The sequence below is a fragment of the Scyliorhinus torazame genome, chromosome 10 (genome assembly GCF_047496885.1).
Source record: "Scyliorhinus torazame isolate Kashiwa2021f chromosome 10, sScyTor2.1, whole genome shotgun sequence".
In the NCBI taxonomy this organism is placed as follows: domain Eukaryota; kingdom Metazoa; phylum Chordata; class Chondrichthyes; order Carcharhiniformes; family Scyliorhinidae; genus Scyliorhinus; species Scyliorhinus torazame.
This window is the reverse complement of record NC_092716.1, coordinates 213231637-213254657: the sequence shown is the minus strand read 5'-3', so window position 1 is coordinate 213254657 and position 23021 is coordinate 213231637. Positions and strand designations below refer to the sequence as shown.

At 48.0% G+C, this 23021-nt stretch overlaps 1 protein-coding gene across 4 annotated transcripts in view; it reads right to left on the bottom strand.

The window, feature by feature from the left end:
- syt7a (synaptotagmin VIIa) overlaps positions 1 to 23021 on the bottom strand; it is a 960955-nt gene that overhangs the window by 153650 nt on the left and 784284 nt on the right. For all 4 annotated transcript variants that reach the window (XM_072466354.1, XM_072466351.1, XM_072466353.1 and 1 more), the window contains one exon: positions 21601 to 21736. In XM_072466354.1, coding sequence (XP_072322455.1) covers positions 21601 to 21736 — 136 coding nt within the window. The remainder of the gene's footprint in view (positions 1 to 21600; positions 21737 to 23021) is intronic.

Here is a 23021-nt window from a genome sequence, read left to right as displayed (position 1 = left end):
TAGCTCAAGCCATTCTGCTTGATGTGTGGGTAGCCACTGGAATGCAGTGGACTTCTTCAGCAGATGCCTGAGAGCCGTGGTGTGTGAGGCCAGGTTGGGAATGAATTTTCCTAAGACGTTCACCATACCGAGGAAGCGTAGCACCGCCTTTTTGTCTACCGAGTTCTTCATGGCGTTAATGGCCTTGACTGTGTACGAGTCTGGTCGCACACCCTGCTGGGATATTTGGTCGCCCAAGAACTTGATGGATGACATGCAAATGGAGCACTTGGCCGTTACATGGACATGTCAAAAGACTTGTTTGAGACGAGATAGGTGTTCCTCGGGGGTCATGGACCATATGATTACATCATCTACGTAGACACGCACACCCTCAATGCCCTCCCTCATCTACTCCATGATCCTGTGGAAGATTTCAGAGGCTGAAACAATGCCGAACAGCATACGGTTACAACAGTACCTGCCAAATGGTGTGTTGAACGTGCAGAGTTTCCTGCTGGACTCGTCCAGTTGTATCTGCCAGAAACCACACGATGCATCTAGCTTTGTGAAGAATTTGGCATGTGCCATCTCACTGATCAGTTCCTCCCGCTTCGGGATCGGGTTGTGTTCCCACATTATGTTCCGGTTAAAATCTTTGGGATCTTTGTATATCTGCAACTCTCCTGAGGGCTTCTTCACACAGACCATCGAGCTGACCCAGTCAGTCGGTTCCGTCACTTTGGAGATGATGCCCTGGTCTTGGAGCTCCTGCAGCTCTGCCTTTAAACGTTCCTTCAGAGGAGCCTGCACCCGGCGTGGTGCATGGATTACAGGCGTGGCATCAGGCCTGAGTAAGATCTTGTAGCAGTATGGCAGAGTACCCATTCCACTAAACACATCTGGGTATTGCGCAAGGATGTCATCAATGTCAGCCTGAAGATTCACATTGGAAGAAGACATGGCATGGACTCGCTGTACGAGGCTGAGTAGCTTGCATGCATGGGCACCAAGCAGGGATGCCTTGTCAGGCTTGACGATTTCGAATCGCAGTGTGGCATTGATGGTCTTGTTGTAGACGAATAGATGACAAGATCCTAGTGCAGTTATGGCATTGCCATTATAATCGAGGAGCTGGCAGGCTGGCGGAAGAATTTAGGGTTGCTTTTTAATGCGGTCTAAATCAGCTTGAGAGATGAGATTGGCAGAAGCACCAGTGTCCAGCTTGAACTGGATGCTGCATTGATTTATGTGTATGACAGCACGCCATTCGTCCGCAGAATCTATATTGAGGATAGATAGGCGTCTTGCTGGATTTGAGGAGGCATACTCACATGTAGTGATGATGCCCACACGATATGGGGACTCCAGGCAGTCATCCACTGTATCCGCAGTGCTACCAGGATCAGAATCCAGTCGGCCTTGCTGTACACATCGAACGCGCTTGCGTTGGAAATGGGATTGATGGCCCTTGACCGGTGATGCAGATCTGCACAAGGCTGCATAAGGTCCAGGCTTCCCACAATTTAAAATGCGCCTGCCTTTTGCAGGGCATTGCCGCTTTAAGTGGGTGGTGCCGCAGTCCGGGCACGTCATGACGTTGATGTCGTTACGCTCCGTGCGCCGTCGCACATGCGCAGTGCAGTCAGCCGACGTTCGCACCTGCGCAGTTTGGTCTTCGGTTGCTTCGTTCTCCCGTTCGTGTTGCGCATGGATGGGGCCTCGGGAAAAGTGCACAAAATAGCCGCCTTCATCGCTACTGAGGCGCTGCATCCGGGCGAAGGCCTGCACCCTCTGCCTCGTGGGAGGCAAGTTGTTCATGTTCTGCCGATTTGAAACGGGAGTACCAATTTCTCGCCTGTTCATGCACTTTACACGTCTCGATTGTGACTGGCAGGGTCATGTGTTGAATTTTGAGGAGTTGCTCCCGCAAAGAATTGGAGTGCACCCCAAACACGATCTGATCCCTGATGATGGAATCAGCGGTGTCACCACAATTGCAGGACTGTGCTAATATACGGATATGAGTTAGAAAGGATTGGAAAGGTTCATCTTTACCCTGAAGGCGTCGCTGGAAGACATAGCGCTCAAAGCTCTCGTTTGTTTCGACTTCACAGTGACTGTCGAACTTCTCCAAAATGGTCTTGAATTTGGTCTTGTCCTCGCCATCGATAAAAGTGAGTTGAAAACCTGGATGGCTTGGTCCCCAGCAGTTGATAGGAGCAGCGCGATTTTTCTGGCATCGGACGAATCCTCGAGGCCCGAGGCCCCAATATAGAGAAGGAACCTCTGCTTGAAGACCCGCCAGTTGGCGCCGAGATTGCCGGAAATCAGAGCTGTGGAGGGGCCTGGATCTGCTTCATGCCGCTGGAAGGCACTTGCTGGTCGTCACGGAATCACTCGAGGTAAACCAATAGATAAAGTAGACTACTGGTACCATGTTGTGCTATTCACCCTGGGGTAACACGGACTGCAACTGGATGCAGTTGTACTTGAAAATAGACACCAAACTTTGATGTAAATTCAATACGCTTTATTGAACTTGCTGAACAGTGCACACAGTTCGCTGTGGGTTGACACTAAGCGTGAATCTAAGCGTGCTAACTATAACTAACTAGACCAGACTAGCTCTGAGCCACGTGTAGAAGGTGCTAACTGATATATACTCCCTGACTGTCACTACAGTTGTCACCAGTGGAAAGAGGCAGAGTGCTGATGCCTCGTGTGTTTTATAGGGGGAAACCCCCCTCTAGTGTTCTGCCTGGTGATTGGTTGTGTTCTGTCCTGTGTGTTGATTGGCTGTACTGAGTGTCTGTCACTGCCTGTCTGTATCTCATTATGTGCATGAGTGCATATCATGACATCATGTCCACGGTGTTAAAAACAAAGGTGGCACCGAGTCCAGAGGTGGCGATTTTCAGGGTGTCGGAAGACCCGGGAATCCAGGAGGAGAAAGAGGCAGACGTTCTGACCTTTGCTTCCCTGGTAGCCCGGAGACGGATACTATTAGCTTGGAGGGACTCAAAGCCCCTGAAGTCGGAGACCTGGCTATCGGACATGGCTAGCTTTCTAGCAAATGGAGAAAATCAAGTTTGCCTTGAGAGGGTCACTGTTGGGGTTCGACCGGAGGTGGCAACTGTTCGTCGACTTCTTCGCGGAAAATTAATCGTCAGCATAGGGGGGGGGAGGGTTTGTTTAGCTTAGAGTAGGGGGTTAATAAAGGTGGGACTTGTAAGGGGGGGAGACGGCTTTTGCACTGTGTTTATAGTTTCACGTACATTGTTTATTGTGTTGTTATAATACCAAAAAATACCTCAATAAAATGTTTATTTAAAAAAAAATCGTGAGACAGGAATGAATGTTTAGATTTAAATTAGCATAAGGTAATGTAGAACTGATAACAGAAAATTCTTCCTCACGTGAAGTGAGGGGTGGGGGTGATTTAGCTCAGTGGGCTAAACAGCTGGTTTCTGGTGTAGAACAAAGCCAGCAGCACATGTTCAAAAAAAAGGGGCAGCACGGTAGCCTTGTGGATAGCACAATTGCTTCACAGCTCCAGGGTCCCAGGTTCGATTCCAGCTTGGGTCACTGTCTGCGGAGCCTGCACATCCTCCCCGTGTGTGCGTGGGTTACCTCCGGGTGCTCTGGTTTCCTCCCACAGCCCAAAGATGTGCAGGTTAGGTGGATTGTCCATGATAAATTGCCCTTAGTCTCCAAAATTGCCCTTAGTGTTGGGTGGGGTTACTGGGTTATGGGGATTGGGTGGCGGTGTTGACCTTGGGTAGGGTGCTCTTTCCAAGAGCCGGTGCAGACTCGATGGGCCGAATGGCCTCCTTCTGCATTGTAAATTCTATGAAAGTGATAAATATGTAGAATACACTTCCAGATGGTGAAGGGAAAACATTAGTGCAGAAACATCTAGATGCTACAATGCAGGACATTAAAATCTTCTGGAAAGAGGATTCAAGGTAGCTTGTTGTAGGAAATTCCGATTGGAGCAAAACAAAGCTGGTAATGGGATGTAGAAAAGTAGCAAACAAAAGTGGAAGGCAGCAGAAACAAATGCCAGAATTAAATAGAGTCAAAATAGGAATGATGATAAAAAGGCAGAATGAAATGCACTCTACCTGAATGCATGGAGCATTCACAACAGGGTAGGGGAATTAATGAAATAAATGGAAGTAAACAATTAAAATCTAATTGCTGTTATGGAGACATGGCTGCAGGGGTTGTCCCCTATTGGGGCTTTCCCTATCACAGGGGTCCCTTTGGGGGGGGGGGTCTCGCTATCACAGGGCTCCCTCAAGTGGGTTCCCTATTTCAGGAGTCGCTGTGAGGGGAGGGGGCTCCCTACGATAAGGGACCCTGTGGGGGTGGGGGGAGGCTCGCTATCACAGGGGTCCCTCTGGAGGGTCTCCCTATCACAGAAGTCCTGTAGGGGGGTGACCTGACCTGCACTCGCCCACTTGGGGGTGGGGGACACCCAGGCAATCTGGGGGTTGGGATACTGCTGTGCTGTGCGGTGCAGGGAGGGGGAGCGCTGAGTTACAGTGCGGGGGGACAAGCTTGGATGGTCTCTACCATCGTAGCCCCAACGGGTGCCCCCTTGGCCCACCGCGAGTCCACCAAGCCAGGTTCACGATTGTAGAGATCACAAGTGAACCTTCCCCAGCCGTGGGGACTGGAGAATCACTAGGGGGCAGAGCATAGGGCGTCAGGTCCGCTAAGTAGATGCAAATAGGTTATTACAGCCCAGTTGCATTTATTCCATGCTCCCGCTGGCATGCGGTATGGAACTCGTTCATGCGCCAGCGAAGAGTCAGTGTATGGCGTTCAGGTTGGTGCCCATCCCGATTTTGCCCCAACGACCGATTCTCCATCCCATCAGGAAACACATTCTGGGCATCCCGGGGATGGACAATCCATCAAAACAGACATAAACAAACATAAAAGTTTCTATAAGTATGTAAAAAGGAGATTAGCAAAGACAAACGTGGGTTCATTACAGGCAGAGACAGGAGAATTTATCATGGGGAATAGAGAAATGACTGAGAAGTTTAGTAACTACTTTGTATCTGCCTTCACAGGGGAAGATACAAAAACCTCCTGGAAAGAATGTAGAACCAAGGGACTACGGAGAAGGATGAACTGAAATAAAGTTAATACAAATAGTACTGGACAAATTAATGGGGCTGAAAGAGCGTTGAAGGAGGTGGCTGTGGAGATAGTGAATTCGTTGGTGGTCATCTTTCAAAATTCAATCTATTCTGGAATGATGTCTACATAACGGAATGTTCGAAGTATAGCCCACTATTTAAGAAAGGAGGGATTGCGAAAATTGGGAACTACAGACCTGTTAGACTGACATCAATACTAGAATTTATTATAAAAGATATGGGGCTGGATTTGCCGATTTTGAGACTAAGCGCTGACGCCGTCATGAAAACTGTGGTCTTTTATGACAGGAAAACTGGCGTCAAAAGGCTACCGATTTCCCATTTTGCTGGGGCTAGCAGGGAGCCATCGTAGAGCTCGGAGCTCCAGCTGCCGATACGGCCCTGAGCACTTCCGGTTCAGAGGCTGCACGTGCACACGGTGGCGGCCTGCAGCGGCCCGCCGTGCTCCATGGCGGACTCAGCCCGCATACCTGGACCGACAAAGTAGTGCCCCGCATTGGCCGCTCGTGCACCCCGGACCGCCCGCCCACATTGCCCCCAGCCCAGAATAAAGCCCCCCCTGCCTGCCGATCAGCTCGCCCCCGGCTGTGGTGGCCCCGAACTGATTCTGCAGCCGCCATGTGAGGATCCCGGACGGCGTGAGCAGACGTAAGCCACGCTGTAGGGAATTCGGTCGGTCAGCAACAGAGCATCGCGGGACAGACCTCAGGCAAGGGCCTGAGGTGGTGGATACTCTGCAATTTTCAGGTGGCGGAGAATTGAAAAACCGGCGCCGCTCCCAATTTCGACGGCAAAACGGATCCTCCGCCCCGTCACCGAATCTGCATCAGGGAGCGGAGAATCCAGCCCATGATAACTGGACACTTAGAAAATAATGATCTGGTTGGGCAGAGGCAACATGGATTTATGAAAGGGAAATCATGAGCGGGATTCTCTGTAGCCTGACGGCGAAATCGGGTTCGGCGGGCGGAGAATGGCTTCCGATGCTGGAATGGGGCAGGCGCCTGTTAGACGCCAGTTGCGATGCTCCACCCCCCCCAATCAGCATCACCGCGACACACACCGTGCGCAGCCACAAGGCCGTTGGCGTGTCATCAGCCGGCCGACCCATGATGCACCACCCCCGATGGGCCATGTTCCTGACGGCGCGGCCCATGTGTGGTCCCAGTAGTCGGGAACCCGGTGTGCCGACTGCGGCGATATGCAGCGCCGCCACACTCAGCCGGGGTCCATGCCACTGGCCGGGAGACTTCTGCTAGGGCTGGGGGGGGGGGGAAGTGTTGGGGGGTGGCCGGCGGTGTGCTGTGGGGTCGGGGTGGGCGGGTATGTGGTCAAGCATGGCCGACGCCATGTTTCCCGGCGCGGCGGTGGAGGCATAGGCGTGTGCGGCTGCAGCTCATCAGCCCTGCTCATTCGCAGCCCGGGACCTGACGATTCTACCACCATTCTCCGCGAGTGCTCCACGCGGCACCAGCTCTAGCACCTCACTGGTACCAGAATCGGTGCGGGATTTTCCCGTTGTGTAGCAGTATGGATTCTCTGTTGGCAGTTGGACTTAGAAATGGAGAATCCAGCCCCATATTAGACAAAGCAGTTTTTTGAGGATGGGCTGCATTACTAGCAGAATTGATAGAAGGGGGCCAGTGGACTAGCCATATTAATATTGTGGCGACCAGGGCAGGTTAAAGGCTAGGAACCCTATGGCGAGCAACCACATCCTGACCCCCCGAAGCCTGTCCACCATCTATAAGGCACGAGTGTAATGGAATACTCTCCACATGCCTGGATGAGTGCAGCTCCAACAACACTCAAGCAGCTCAACACCATCCAGGACAAAGCAGCCCACTTGATTGCTCCCCCTCCCACAAACATTCAATCCCTCCACCACCGATGAACAGTGGCAGCCGTGTGTACCATCTACAAGATGCACTGCAGTAACTCACCAAGGTTCCTTTCACAGCACCTTCCAAACCCATAACCACTCCATCTAGAAGGACAAGAGCAGCAGATACCTGGGAACCCCACCACCTGGAGGTTCCCCTCCAAGTCACTCACCATCCTGACTTGGAAATGTATCACCGCTGAGGCAACAGCCTAGAATTCCCTCGCTAATAACACAGTGGGTGTACCTACACCTCAAGGACTGCAGAGGTTGAAAAAGACAACTCATCACCATTTTCTGAAGGGTAACTAGGGATGGGCAATAAATGCTGGCTGAACCAACGATGCCCACATTCTGTAAATGAACTAAAAAAAAAGGATGTGATATATTTAGATTTTCAAAAGCTTTTGATAAGGTCCCACATAGGAGGTTAGTAAACAAAATTAGAACACATGGGATAGGGGTAATACCTGCTGGTGCAATTGAGGATTGGTTAATGGACAGAAAGAGAGAGGAGGGTAAATTAGTCATTTTCATGTTGGCAGCTGTGACTATAAGGATTGGTATTTGGGCCCCAGCTGTTCACTATCAATACAAGTGATCTGGATGTGGGGATCAAATGGAATATTTCCAACTTTGAGGATGACACAAAACTGAGAGGGGATTATTGTTGTGAGGATGATACAAAGAGGCTTTAAGGGGTTGGAAGGCTTAGTGAGTGGGCTAGGACATCGCAGATGGAACGTGTGAAAAAGTGTGAAGGTATGCAGAAACGTACAGTATTTCAAAAATGGTGAGAGATTCGGAGGTGTTGATGTCCAAGGGGACCTGAGTATACTTGTTCATAAATCACTGAAAGCTAACATGCAGGTGCAGCAAGTTATTAGGAAGGCATGTTGGCCTTTATTACAAAAGGATTTGAGTACAGGAGTAAAAGAACAAAGAACAATACAGCACAGGAACAGGCCCTTCGGCCCTCCAAGCCTGTACAGGTCATGATACCACCCTTGGCCAAAACCCTCAGCACTTCCTTGTGTCGTAAGGTGTCTTGTTTCAATTATATAGAACCTTGGTGGACTTGCCACCCCCTGGATCATATGTACCCATAACAGGGGCAAATCCAGCTCCTGCTCGTCCGTGCCCCCAGCCACCCATAACTCCCACTGACCCCGGAAGTCTCTGGCCGTGCCGCTGAAGGCGATTGCTAATTGAGAATTGGCATTGTTTTAAAGGGAGCACTTCACAGCTTCCAAGTGGATTCCCGTGCCATGTCGCAGGTGGAAGTTATGGCCCAGCATCCCAATCAGACCATGAGGCTGAACACTGGAGGCCCCAACACCACAGACACAGCAGCCAATTTCCAAACACCCAGGCGCTGGGCCTCAGCACTGTGGACATTCCTGCGACCAGAGGGTGGATGCGTGCACTGGGAAGGGAACCAGCACCCAGTCCAGGTAACGTTACCAGCAGGTGTCTGGGGTAACGGGTCTTGGGATCGGAGCCCAGTGGCCCCCGCTGCGGCTGGGGGTCCGTGGACAGGGCAGGTTAGGTGTCACCCTGAGGGATGGCGGGGATGTGAGGTAGGGAGCCATGGGAGAATGGAGAGTCCCAGGGTTGGAGCCATTGCTGGTTGTCTGTCTCACCCTCTCCTTGCAAATATTTCACAGGATGGATGATATCTTGGGACTCCGTGGAAGTTGCCATCGCGGTGCTGGTGGCAGTCCAGGCAACCAGACGCAGGAGAAGGCTGCGGCAACAGTATTGACAGAAGCTCGAGGCGGTGGCCCATGTGCAGGGCGGGTTGCCTGCTTTGTGTGGTCTGCTGTGCCCTTCACAACCTGGCACAGCAGCAGGGTGAAATGTTGGATGTGGACGGGGAGGAATATGCGGCCATCTCAGAGGAGGATGACGAGGAAGCGGCGGACCAGGAGAGGATGGAGGATGAGCCTAGGAGGACCCGCAGGACCAGCGGAGGATAGAGGACAGGTGGCAGTGGTGAGGATCCGGCATGCCCAGAGAGCCAAAGTGCCCTCATCCTTGCCTGCTTCTTACAGCTCGTGGCTTTGTCCATAATGTCACCCTACACCTACTCCCTTCCCACCCACAGCCCCACCACACCTTTTCCCTATCCCCCACTTGGCCTGCGTCACCAACCCCCACCCACCCAATTCCCTCACACTACACATTTCGCCCCTTCCCCAACTACCCTCCCAGGATCTGTGTTACATCACCCCAGGCTGATGGGCCTGTGTTGGCACTATCAGCGGATCCCGATCGAAGGGGGGGCTGGTGGTGGTGGGGGGGGTGATGATAACCCGCTGTGAGCTGACTGCTGGTGCTCCTCAATCTATGCCATGGTATGACACCTGCCTGTCTGCTGAGTGTGCACTCGCACCCATCACCTGCACGCTTTCACCCATCACCTGTGCGCTTTCACCTATCACCTGCACGTGGTATGCCTTGGTGGGGGGGTGGGCAGGAAATCCAACACCACCATCCAAGGGCACTGGGACAGGGGCTTGGAGGTCGGCCCGCATTGCGGAATAACATGCCAGAGGCTTCACCTGTCTCGGGTGCAACATACTTTATTGATGTACAATTGTGATCCCGAACCGCCGCCCCCCCCCCCCCCCCCCCCCCGCCCCCTGCTTAGCCTCCGTGCTCTGCCATTGCATCTAGGAGTGTCCCCAAAATGCACATCAGAGATGGGCCTGCTGCTTACCGTATCCCGTGGCCGTTGATGGGGGCATGCTCTAGGGGCCCTGGGGTTCGAGGTGCCTTGGGGCTGGAGGACCCCAGCCCATTTGTTGGTGCTACATGCCTAGCCTTGCCATCTTGTTCTGGGGGTTGCCTCCGAGACACGCCGTTGTCAGGGGAGGGGAACCTGGGGGAGGTGGCCATCGTCGCCAGCCTATTGGGTGCTCAGTGTTGGCACCCATGGACCCCTCCTCCCTGTCGGTGCCCATCGTGCCCTGTGGGTCACCTCAGGACAGAGGGGGCAACTGGATAAGCTCCAGATGCCCCTGCATCATTTTGCCCTGCAAGCCCTGGTGGCTCCCAATGTCTGCCATGGTCTCGACGCCCTCGGCGATGCCACTCAGGGCCCTGGGAGATGCTCTGTACGGCCCCGGCAAGGTCCACCTGAGACTGGGACATGTTCCCCAGTGACCGGGATATGCTCTGGAGTGCCTTGGCAATGCCCACCTTTGGGCAGAAGGCTCACCAAGGACCCGGCACATCCCCCAGCGACTCGGACATGTTGCCATGGTCGTCACTGACTGAGGCATGCCTTGGACACCTCCACTCATGCTGCCAACATCAAGCACCAGCCTCTCCACCCGAGCAGTGTTGGCCTCAGCGCCACACAGTTTTGCGCATGCGCACCGATGATCGGGCACGCATGCGCAGTCCGGCCGAGTTTTTTTTATATACAGTCGCAGCCTTTTTTTTTTTTTTTTTACACGTTCGGGGGGCCAAAGGCACCAAAGGGACCATTGGGGTCAAAGGGAGCCCAAACTATTTCCTCCATTTTTGTCAGCAAAAAACAAGATAAGAGAAAATGGTGGGTCGCGCAGGACGGCCGGCATGAGCCATGAAGGTCGGCTGACATGGCTCGCAAAGGTTGGCCGGCATGGGTCGCGAAGGTCGGCCGTGTTGGGTCCCGAAGGTTGGCTGGTTGGCAAAAATGGGTCCCCGGAAAAAAAGTTTGAAAAACACTGCATAAGAGGGTCGTTTAGGAGTCTGGTAACCGCGGGGATGAAGCTGTTTTTGAGTCTGTTCGCGCGTGTTCTCAGACTTCTGTATCTCCTGCCCGATGGAAAAAGATGGAAGAGTGAGTAAACCGGGTGGGATGGATCTTTGATTATGCTGCCCGCTTTTCCCAGGCAGCGGGAGGTGTAGATGGAGTCAATGGATGGGAGGCAGGTTTGTGCGATGGACTGGGCTGTGTTCACGACTCTCTGAAGTTTCTTGCGGTCCTGGGCCGAGCAGTTGCCATACCAGCCAGATAGGATGCTTTCTATGGTGCATCTGTAAAAGTTGGTCAGAGTTAATGTGGACATGCCGAATTTCCTTAGATTCCTGAGGAAGTATAGGTGCTGTTGTGCTTGCTTGGTGGTAGTGTCGACGTGGGTGGACCAGGACAGAGGTTTGGTGATGTGTACCCCTAGGAATTTGAAACTGCTAACCATCTCCACCTCGGCCCCGTTGATGCTGACAGGGGTGTGTACAGTACTTTGCTTCCTGAAGTCAATGACCAACTCTTCAGTTTTGCTGGCATTGAGGGAGAGATTGTTATTGCTGCACCACTCCACTGGGTTCTCCATCTCCCTCCTGTATTCTGACTTGTCGTTATTCAAGACCCGGTCCACTATGTTCGTATCATCAGCAAACTTGTAGATGGAGTTGGAACCAAATTTTGCCACGTAGTCATGTATGTACAGGGAGTAAAGTAGGGGGCTAAGTATGCAGCCTTGCGGGGCCCTGGTATTGAGGACTATTGTGGAGGAGGCGTTGTTGTTTATCCTTACTGATTGTGGTCTATGGGTCACAAAGTTGAGGATCAAGCTGCAGAGTGAGGAGCCAAGTCCTAGGCCTTGGAGGTTTGATATGAGCTTGGCTGTGATTATGGTGTTGAAGGCGGAGCTGTAGTCAATAAATAGGAGTCTGATGTAGGAGTCCTTGTTGTCGAGATGCTCTAGAGATGAGTGTAGGGCCAGGGAAATGGCGTCTGCTGTGGACCGGTTGCAGCGGTATGCGAACTGCAGTGGATCAAGGCGTTCTGGGAGTATGGAGGTGATGCGCTTCATGACCAACCTCTCGAAGCACTTCATTACAACGGAAGTCAGGGCCACCGGACGGTAGTCATTGAGGCACGTTGCCTGGTTCTTCTTTGGCACCGGTATAATGGTGGTCTTCTTGAAGCAGGTGAGGACCTCGGAGTGGAGTAGGGACAGGTTAGAGATGTCTGCGAACACATCTGCCAGCTGCAGGCTGAGTGCACGACCGGGGATCCCGTCCGGGCCTGACGCCTTCCGAGGGTGCACTTTCAGGAAGGCTGATATGACTTCGGAAGTTGTGATGGTGGGTATGGGCTGCTGGGGCACTCGACAGCGGATTGTTGGTTTCCTGCTTGAACCGATTATAGAATGCATTGAGTTCATCGAGGAGGGGTGCACTGCTGCCGGAGATACTGCTCGGCTTTGCTTTGTAGTCCGTTACGTTGTTTAGGTCTTGCCACAACCGCCGAGAGTCTGTCTGTGACTCCAGCTTGGTTTGATATACTCTCTTGGCGTCTCGAGTCTGTCTGTGACTCCAGCTTGGTTTGATATACTCTCTTGGCATCTCGGATGGCTTTGCGGAAATCGTACCTGGATTTCTTGTATAAGTCAGAGTCGTCTGACTTGAACGCCTCAGATCTGTCCTTCAGTAGGGAGTCAGTCTCGCGATTGAGCCATGGGTTCCGGTTGGGGAACGTACGTACTGTTTTCTTTGGCACGCAGTCGTCCACACATTTGCTGATGAAGTCTGTGACGGTGGTGGCATACTCATTTAAGTTGGTCGCTGAGTTCTTAAATATGGACCAGTCCACTGTTTCTAAGCAGTCACATAAGAGCTCTTCTGTTTCCTCGGACCAGCACTGCACGACCTTCTTAGCTGGATTCTCCCGCTTGAGTTTCTGCTTGTATGCCGGGAGAAGGAGCACCGTCTTATGGTCTGATTTCCCAAAGTGCGGTCGGGGGATGGAACGGTAGGCGCCCTTGATTTTTGAGTAGCAGTGGTCAAGAGTGTTGTCGCCCCTGGTGGGACAGGAGATGTGCTGGTGGAATTTTGGCAGTACACTCGAGGTTGCGCACAGTGTGCATAATCTTAAGAATATAAATGTTGGCATTACAGCCCCTCAATCTGCTCTGCCATTCAATATGATCATGGCTCCTCTGATCTTGGTCTCAACTCTACTTTCCTGCCTGTTCCTCATAATTTGTCTATCTTATAGTTCAAGAATCTATTTATCCCAGTCTTGACTATATTTAATGACTCAGCCCCCACTGCTGTCTGAAATAGAAAATTCCAAAGATAAACAACCAACTGAGAAAATAAATTACTCCTAACCTCCATCTTAAATGGTGGCCCTTAATTTGAAACTATTTCCTGTAGATCTAGATTCACACACAAGGGGAGACATCCTCTTAGCAACTACCTGGTCATGCCCCCCAGAATTATATATGTTTCAATAATATCATTTCTTATTCTGTTAAGTTCCAAAGAATACAGGGGCAACCTGGTCAACCTAAACCTAGGAATGAATTTAATGTAACTTTTCTGAATCATCGCCAATTCAAGTACATTTCTCCTTCAAAAATGATATTTTAAAACTGTACACAGTACTCTTCCTGTCGTCTCATTCATGCCCTGTATAATTAGAGTTAAGATTTCCCAAATTTTATACTCTTTCCCCTTTGCAACAAAGGCCAACATTCCATTTGCTTTCCTTGGCTAGAATTCTCCATTTGGGAGACTTGGGGCAGGATTCTCCGCTTGCCGACCCCGCAATCGTATTCGGCGATCAGGCGGAGAATCCCTTTTGACACTGAAATCGAGGGCGGCTCCTGTTTTTGGATGCTCTGCCCCCTCCAAAACAGCACCATCGGTGAGTACGCCGCATGCTGTCGGGACGGCCTCAGGACGTCACCTGAAGGCCCTCCCCCGATGCTCCGCTCCCGATGGGCCGACTTCCCGATGGCATGGATCACTTGCGGTCTGAGTTTTCGTCAACCTCGCATGGCGGCTGCAAACTGTGGCAGCACTGCCACAGTCGAGGGGGGAGACGTTCCACTGACCAGGGGGGCTTCGGCATGGCTATGGGGATTGGTGGGGGATGGTCCGGGGTCACAAGGGGGGGGGGGGGGTTATGGGGGTCACTATCTGGCAGGCCAGGTCGGCGCGCGGCAGGCGCCATGTTGTACGGCACGACCGCTGCAGTTTCGCCGGCTATTTCTGTCGGGAACAGCGTGGGTTATACATGGCATGGCTGCTAGCCCCCCACCGGGCGGAGCATCGGTGCGGGGGCAGCGCCGACTTTTTCATCGTAAGACTAGACACACTCTCCGGACATAGCCTCAAAATCGGAGAATCCAGCCCTAAGTATTGCCGGCAGGACTGAATTGTGTGATTCACGTTCCCGTTGGGGCCTCTATTTGGTAAGCGGGTCAGCACATGCAAATAGGCTAGCACTCTGCCAGCACGAACACAGAGCACTTCCCGGCACAGCAGGCATTCTAACCACTGGAGCTGAAGTTTGCGATAAAGAGCCTGACAATTGGAGTAGTTTTTAAGAGCTTCAAGTACCACACACTCATAGCAGCCACGAAGGCACACAGAAGACCTGCCCCTCCCGAGGTGAACCCACAGCTCCATGCCTGTGAGGAGCAGAGGGATACCCTCTTCCCCAGGGTATGTCGATAGTTTCCTGCTTTCTGTCTTCCCCCTTTTTTGAACACATGCAGTTTTCAAATCCACTGGGACCTCACTAAAATCTAGGGGGTTTTGTAAGATTACAAGCAATGCTTCCACTAGCTTTTAAGACCCTATGATGCAGCCCATTAGGTCTAGGGTGTTACCAGTCCTTAGACGTATAAGCTGCATGGTTGTTTTTGATCACGATAATGATTGTATTACGTTCTTTCCTTCCTTTTGTCCACGTTATGGGGACACTTTTAGTCTCTTAGACAGGGATTAATCTTTATTAAAGTTACTCTATTCAGTGTAATGCAGTTGTAGAAGCCCTTACTGTCGGTTTTGCTAGTTTATTCTCATAATCTATGTTTTAACTCCATCTTTGATTTGTCATCCTTTGTTTGCTTCCGAAGATTTCCCCATCTTTTGGCCTACCACTAAAATCCACAGTATTCTATGCCTTTTCTTTCAATTTGATACTATCTCTGACTTGCATAGAATATCCTTCTCAGAGTCTTTCTTTCTCAGTGTAATATATCTTTATTCAGAATTAAGAAATAAACACTTAAATGTCAGCCGCTGAATATCCATTATCTTATCTCTTAATCGGTTTTCCCAGTCCATTTTAGCTAAATCTGCCTTTGCATTTGACTTTATTTAAGCACCTAGTTTTGTACTCCGGTTTCTCACCTTGGGCAGCATGGTAGCATAGTGGTTAGCACAGTTGCTTTGTAGTTCCAGGGTCCCAGGTTCAATTCCCGGCTTGGGTCACTGCCTGTGTGGAGTCTGCACATTCTCCCCATGTCTGCATGGGTTTCCCTCGGGTGCTCTGGTTTCCTCCCACAGTCCAAAGATATGTGGGTTAGGTGGATTGGCCATGCTAAATTGCGCTCGGTGTCCAAAATAGTTTAGTTGGGGGTTACTGGATTAGGGGATAGGATAGATTTGTGGGCTTGAGTAGGCTGCTCTTTGTACGGGCCGGTGCAGAGTCGATGGGCCGAATGGCCTCCTTCTGCACTGTAAATTCTACGACTTCTATGACCTTCAAACTGAATATGACATTTTCATTCATGATCACTCTTCCCTATAATCATAATCTTTACTATTGTCACAAGTAGGCTTGCATTAACACTGTAATGAAGTTACTGTGAAAAGTCTCTAGTCAACACACTCTGGCGCTTATTTGGGTACACAGAGCGAGAATTCAGAATGTCCAATTCACCTAACAAGCACGTCTTTCGGGACTTGTGGGAGGAAACCGGAGCACCCAGGGGAAACCCATGCAGACACGGGGAGAACGTGCAGGCTCCACACAGACAGTGACCCAAGTGGGAATCGAACCTGGGACCCTGGCGCTATGAAGCAATAGTGCTAACCTCTGTGCTAGAGGTTCCTTTACTAGATCATTGATTAATCTGTCTCAAAACACATAACCAAATCTAAAATAACCTGTCCCAGGGTTTGCTCCACAAATCTTATTCTAGGAAACTGTCCCAAAAAGACTCTTATGAACTCATCCAGAAGGCTACCTTATCCATTCTATATGAAGATTAAAGTTACCCACGATTATTACAATACCTTTCTTACTGTTAGTGACTACTTTTCCTCATTATTTCTCATTGCTATCAAAGTTTATTCTATATCTTCATCTTCCTACGAAGATAATTTTATATTATTGTACTCATCTCACCCTTAATTAACAGAGCTACCCCACCTGCTTTTCCTTTCTGCCCAACCTTCGAAATTTCAAATATCCATGAATCAAATATCCTGTCAGTTCCTAGTCTTGGTCATCTTGCAACCATGTCTCTGCAATAGCTATCAAGGTCGGAATTCCCAGCCGTTGTGGTTCACTTTTCCCGCCGGCAGAGCCACCCTGCCAGCGAGTTTCCTATTGACAAGCGGCAGGACGAGTAAATCCCGCCACCAGTGAATGGCACATCACGGAGAAACACATGGCTGGGAACTTGAGAATCCAACCCCAGGTCATTTGGGCCATTAACTCACTAATCTCCTTCTAAAAGTTGCATGTATTCAGACAAAGAACTTTTAGTCTACACATTCTCCCCCGTCTGCGTGGGTCTCACCCCCACAACCTGTGCAGGGTAGATGGATTGACCACTCTAAATTGCCCCTTAACTGTTAAAAAAAATGAACTGGGTACTCTAAATTTATTTTTAAAAACTTTAGTTTTCTCTTTTTGCCATTTTTCCCAACTTTGACCCTATTTGTTGGTACACTCTACTGTGTCTACACTATGTTCCTTCCTGTCACAAACTAGTTAATATTACCCATATCACACCGCTGTACTATTGCTTCATCCTTTCTCTTTAACTTACTTAATGGCCCTTCACCTGAACCTTCCACCACCAATTCTCCCTTCCCCCACATCATTTTAGCTCAAAGCTAACCTTCATCCCTAGTTATTTGATTCACTAGGGATCTGATCCCAGCTGAACAACTAGCACTTTCCAATACTGGAACTGGCACCAGTGTCCTATGTATTTAAATCATTTTCTTCACCACCAATCTCTGGGCTATGCATTCAACTCTCTGATATTTTTCACCCAACGGCAATTTGCTTGTAGCTTAGGCCAGAATTCAGGGATCACTACCTTGTGGTTCTGCTTTTAATATAGCCCCAAGCTGACCACAGTCCCTCAACAGAAACTCTTAGTCCTACTTATACACGAGAACTGCATCTTTCCCCTCCGACTCAAATTTCCTCTCCAGCACTGAGATGACCTTAACTCTTGCACCAAGGAGACATCACAGCCTTTAGGACTCGTGTTCCTGGCTGCAGAGAAGAGTGTATATCCCTTAATTATACTGTCCCCTACCACCACTACATTCTTTTTTACTCCCCAACTTGAATGCCTCCCTATACCATGGCACTGTGGTCAGTGTGTTAATCCTCTTTGCAGTCTCTGAGGATTCTCCAATGGTACGTTCTGAATCCCCATATCTGCTTCACTCATATTTATGTCCTTCTGACCAAATCTACCATTTTTAATCTATGGAACAGGGCTGATTCCTGGAACAAAGTGTCCAGGTAACTTACTCCCTCCCTGATGCATTGCGGTGTCTGAAGCTCAGACTTCAGCTCATAAATTCAAGCTGCAGACCTTTAGTGCAGATGTGGTTGTGGAGGATCACATTGGTGCCCATCACACACCACATGCTACAGCTGCAACACATCACCTGCTCTGCTTTCTTGATTTTCTTTTCTTTAATAATTAGGTTGTAACCTGTGTTTCTTGTTACTGGAAATAGCATATGATGCGGGGTGGAATTAAAACAGGTCACATAAGGTTAAGATCATTTATGGCTTGCTATTTTATGTAGAGTGAAGCAATATACATTATCGAGCATGTGAACTTCAAATGCTCTGTTCCTCAGAAGTGCTTTGTGACACAAAACTGTTTAGGTGTTGTTCTGTTTGTAATCAAAGTGGCAATCTGAATTAATCAGACAGCCAGCTTGAGATCTCCATAGTTAATTGAAAGTCGCAATTGTATTTGGGCTCAAAAAGTTACCAAGTAATTAATAGGCTGTAAATGGTTATTATGTTAATTTAATTATGAAAGATGTGGCTGTCAATTGACTTTTCTTTAAATGAGTGTAGCTTCAAAAGGACTGAAGAACATTCCTGTCAGTCAACTGTTAACCGAAGAGTCACTTTCAGCTGTCCGGTAGCAGCAGAAGGGTTCTGTGTTTTCAGCTTGTGTTATTCTACACGGAAGCTAAACCAGGTTGAAACTTTAGCCAGTAAATCTTTTTGAGGTCTAGGCTAAAAGAAAATTTGGATGGTAGTTTTTTTATTTTATTTGATGCATTATGAAAAGTGAAGTGTATGATCACTATTTTTTCCTATATACTAGGAACACAGGTATAGGAATGGACCATTTAACCTTTTGAGCCGAACAGAAATCTACCATCTGCAGCCTTTTAAAGGATAAATTCTCAATTTTTCTTATTATTTTCATGTAAAAGTGTTTCCCGATTTCATTTTTAAATAGCCTAGTCCTAATGTTAAGGTAGTACTCTCTTGTTCTGGATTCCCCGCCAGAGGAAATAGTTTCATTGTGTCTACCCTATTGAATAATTTTAAAACCTCAATTAGATTCCTTGGAACCTTCTAAACTCCAGGAACGAGAAAGCATGTTGATACAGACAGTTCTCATAATATAACACTTTAAACCCAGATATAATTTTGATGAATCTGTGCTGTACACTTCCCGGGTTATAATTATATTTCCTGAACGTAATATGCTGGGTGTGGCCTGACCAAAGCTTTGTAAAACTGAATTTTACTTAATTTTGTAAACCAGTCCCCTTTCAGCACAGTGGGTTAAACAGCTGGCTTGTAATGCAGAACAAGGCCAGCAGCGCAGGTTCAATTCCTATACCGGCCTCCCCGAACAGGTGCCGGAATGTGGCGACTAGGGACTTTTCACAGTAGCTTCATTGAAGCCTACTTGTGACAATAAGCGATTATTATTATTATTAGATAACGGGTGACATTCATTAGCTTTTTCCATTAATTTCTGCACTCATGCACCAGTTTTTAGCGATTTTTGTACATGGAAACGTAAAACTCTACTCCACCACTGTTTTATCAACTTTGAGAAAATATTCGGATTTGTCTTTCTCAAATCCAACCTGGGTGATGCCAAACTCCCCGGATTGAACATCACCTGCCACAGTTTTGCCCATTCACTTAATTTATCTCATGCTGAGTAACCCATTCTTCTGAAGTATTGATGAGAAATCAAAGGATCACTTATCCAACAGCTAAGCACAGCATGCTTTTCCAGTAGCTGTATTTTTATAACATAAAATTCACCTAAAACATATAACTACGAGTATTGAGTTGAGCGTGCTCAGACTTCCCATTGTCCTGGATTTCAACTGAACTAGCGGAATGCAGATGGATAATTTCTTATTTTGGTTCCTGTTACAGACACGGAGGAAAACGCGGCTGTGATCTTAATCGAGTTCTGTTTTACTGCCAATATTTGTCATGATGTGGAGATGCCTGCGTTGGACTGGGGTGAGCACAGTAAGAAGTCTTACAACACCGGGTTAAAGTCCAACAGGTTTGTTTCGAATCACTACCTTTCAGAGCACAGCTCCTTCCTCAGCTGAATATTTGTCAACCACTGCAATCTCGGATACACTGCACCTTATTAAGGACACAGTTGATTAATGCATGAAAGCAAAATGCCATGCATTGATTTTACAATGCACAATGATGCCAATTCTTTAAGAATGACAATGACCATCTCACTGCTTCACGTAGTCCCAGGGCTCAATAGTGAATGGAGATCCTCTTAATCCTAGAGCTTGAATTAAAATTTGACATTTTTCATTGGATGCAAACAAATGAACGAGGTGATTTTCATGGTCCTATATGGATCTACAAGGACCAGTATTTCCTGCCTTAGGCCATGATCTGCAGTCGTTCCTGTTATAAAACCACCTTCTAATCGAGCCTTCCTCTGACAAAAAGAGCAGACAGTTCTGGGGAACTTGGAAGGACACGAGTTGTTCAACTGGTTGCCCAACTGCCAGCCCTGAGTCCACCTGCAAGAATTCCCAAAACCTGAATAGCTCTTATCTAGTAGAATGAAACTTTCAAACTTACATGGGGCACTTCAATGGCTCAAACCTGCAGGGCAGCACGGTAGCATAGTGGTTAGCACGATAGCTTCACAGCGCTAGGGTCCCAGGTTCGATTCTCGGTTTGGGTCACTATCTGTGCGGAGGCTGCACGTTCTCCCCGTGTCTGCGTGGGTTTCCTCCAGGTGCTCCGGTTTCCTCCCACAGTCCAAAGATATGCAGGTTAGGTGGATTGGCCATGCTAAATTGACCTTAGTGTCCAAAATTGCCCTTAGTGTTGGGTGGGGTTACTGGATTATGGGGATAGGTTGGAAGTGTAGGTTTAAATGGGGTGCTCTTTCCAAGGGCCGGTACAGACTCGATGGGCTGAATGGCCTCCTTCTGCACTGTAAATTCTATGAGTCTATGAATCCAATATTATGGGATTTCCCTAGGTCTGGGTAGGCAGATTGCAAATCAATAAAAAAACGACAGGAGGTGGAGAATATACTCATGTCTAATTTGCATGCTACCTACTGCAAGTTCAGCTTCGACTGAGGAAGCTCCATAAACCCTGGAGAAATGTGAAAATGTTGAACACTCCGTTATGAATCTGGCTGTGGCGACACGGTGGTGTAGTGGTTAGCACTGCTGCCTCACAGCGCCGAGGACCCGGGTTTGATCCCGGTCCATGTGGAGTTTTCACATTCTCCCCGTGTCTGCGTGGGTCTCACTCCCACAACCCAAAGATGAGCATGGCAAGTGGATTGGGCACACTAAATTGCACCTTAATTGGAATTTTTAAAAAAAATGTATCTGGTTGTTTTGTATGACCATTGTACCCATGAAACAGGTGTTTCTTGAGGGGGAACGGTTTGTAAAATCAGCCTAAAGTTATCATACCATAGATTATCATAGATTATCATAGGATTTACAGTGCAGAAGGAGGCCATTCGGCCCATCTGCACCGGCCCTTGGAAAGAGCACCCTACCCAAGGTTAACACCTCCACCCTATCCCCATAACCCAGTAACCCCACCCAACACTAAGGGCAATTTTGGACACTAAGGGCAATTTATCATGGCCAATCCACCTAACCTGTAGCTATCTGTTATTTTCAAGGATTTAAAACTCCACTGAATAATGTACAGGCAGCAGGCAGAACTTGAACGGTTTGCTAGTTAAGTAATACGAGCAGCTTGCCTACAGCATTGTTCCAGGTGAATCAGAATACCCAAAGTTAGGATGTCTGAGCTGTGATGACTAAAATGTGACCAGTTTGATGCTCACACAAAATTCAGCTTCTGCGCAAGACCTATTACAGATAACTTGTGTTAACTCATGCAATTTCATGTTACATAACACAGATTAAAAATTATACAAGCTGACATAGGTCCTGGTTCTCTTCAGACAATGCCAATCTTGTACTGGCCCTGCATCAATAGAATTTTAAAGTGTTATCTTCTAATTCAATGATTATGTTGTGTTGTGATGCCTGATTACTCACCATCAGCATCTCACTTGTGAGGGAATTCACAAGGTCCGAGACGGAGGAGCGAGGTTCTGTTCTCCTGTCAGTGTCATCCTGAGGGACCTGCCCTTGCACAGGTGTTGTATTTACTGGCTTATTTCCAGTGGGTAACCTGAAAATAGAAATAACAGTTAATAATCTGACTACAAGGCCAATGCCACAAGGATGATAACTGTGGGTAGCTCCATTAGCAAAGGAGTCTGGATCCCTTTTCTTTCCCTGGCTTAACTAGGCTTTGAGAGCTGAAAAAGATCACAAATCCCCCAGTGAATGTACTTAAAAAATCCTCCATTTCCTCAAAATAGTCCACAAGGCTCGTAAACTAAAAATTAATTTGTATGATAAGCAATTAATGATGACAACATTTAATTAATTATGCATCATTTTCATTTCATTAATTTACATAAGGATACACGGTAAATATCATAGAAATGGATGGAAGACAGATCGAAGATAGATATTTTTATTTTTACATTGTGCATATACGTGAACTACATTATCTATAATGCAACTAGTGGTGAATTTGGGGTCCAAAACTTAGGCAGCTGTGGTTTATGATAACAATCCTGTTTGCATATTTGGCCTCAACTCACAAGCTTCGCAGTTTCTGAAAATTGCATCATAAATGCTAAAATTATCTACAGTCCCAAGTCTCAGAGATTTCCTTCCACTAGAAAACAACTAATCTGACTATGCTGCTTCCAAACACATAATTGTACAAAACAGAAGGAATGTAACATTTATAAATTGACGAAAACAAAATTTTACCATTCCACGTAATATAGTGTAGAAGTCTGTACGTTCAATAAAATTATACAAGCACATAGAAAAAGACAAATAAATGGGTGATATGATGGCATAATTATATTAAGTATATTAATAATACAATTGGGGTGTTGTAAGGATTCTGTGAGGCCTTTATGTTGGGTGATAAATGGAAACTTGATTTAGTTTGTATTGTATTTCCTAATTTTGTGGAGTTAAGAGGAAATCACAGAATTATTTGTACAATGAACAGTTGATTGTTGCTTCGCGGGTAAAGCTCATTGTAGAGACTACAGCTCTACTTTATAACACAGTTGATAATACTCCAGATCTTACGTGTATCCAAGGATTTTACGACTGTGATACATCACAAGAGAATAAAACAAGCTGTATCATGGGTCGCTATTATGAATAAGTGCAAACTTTTGTGAGGAATCTGAACCTCTGCTGTTTGCGCAATTTTGCATTGTAGAATAGGACAATCTGGTGCTGGGTATGCATATGGTTCACTGGCAGTTTCATGATGGATAATCCTGAGTCCTTTGCACTCTCTTGGTCGATATAAGTAATAATAAAAATGCAAGATATTAAGATATATTATAAATAATCAGATCAAAGATTAAATCAATGTT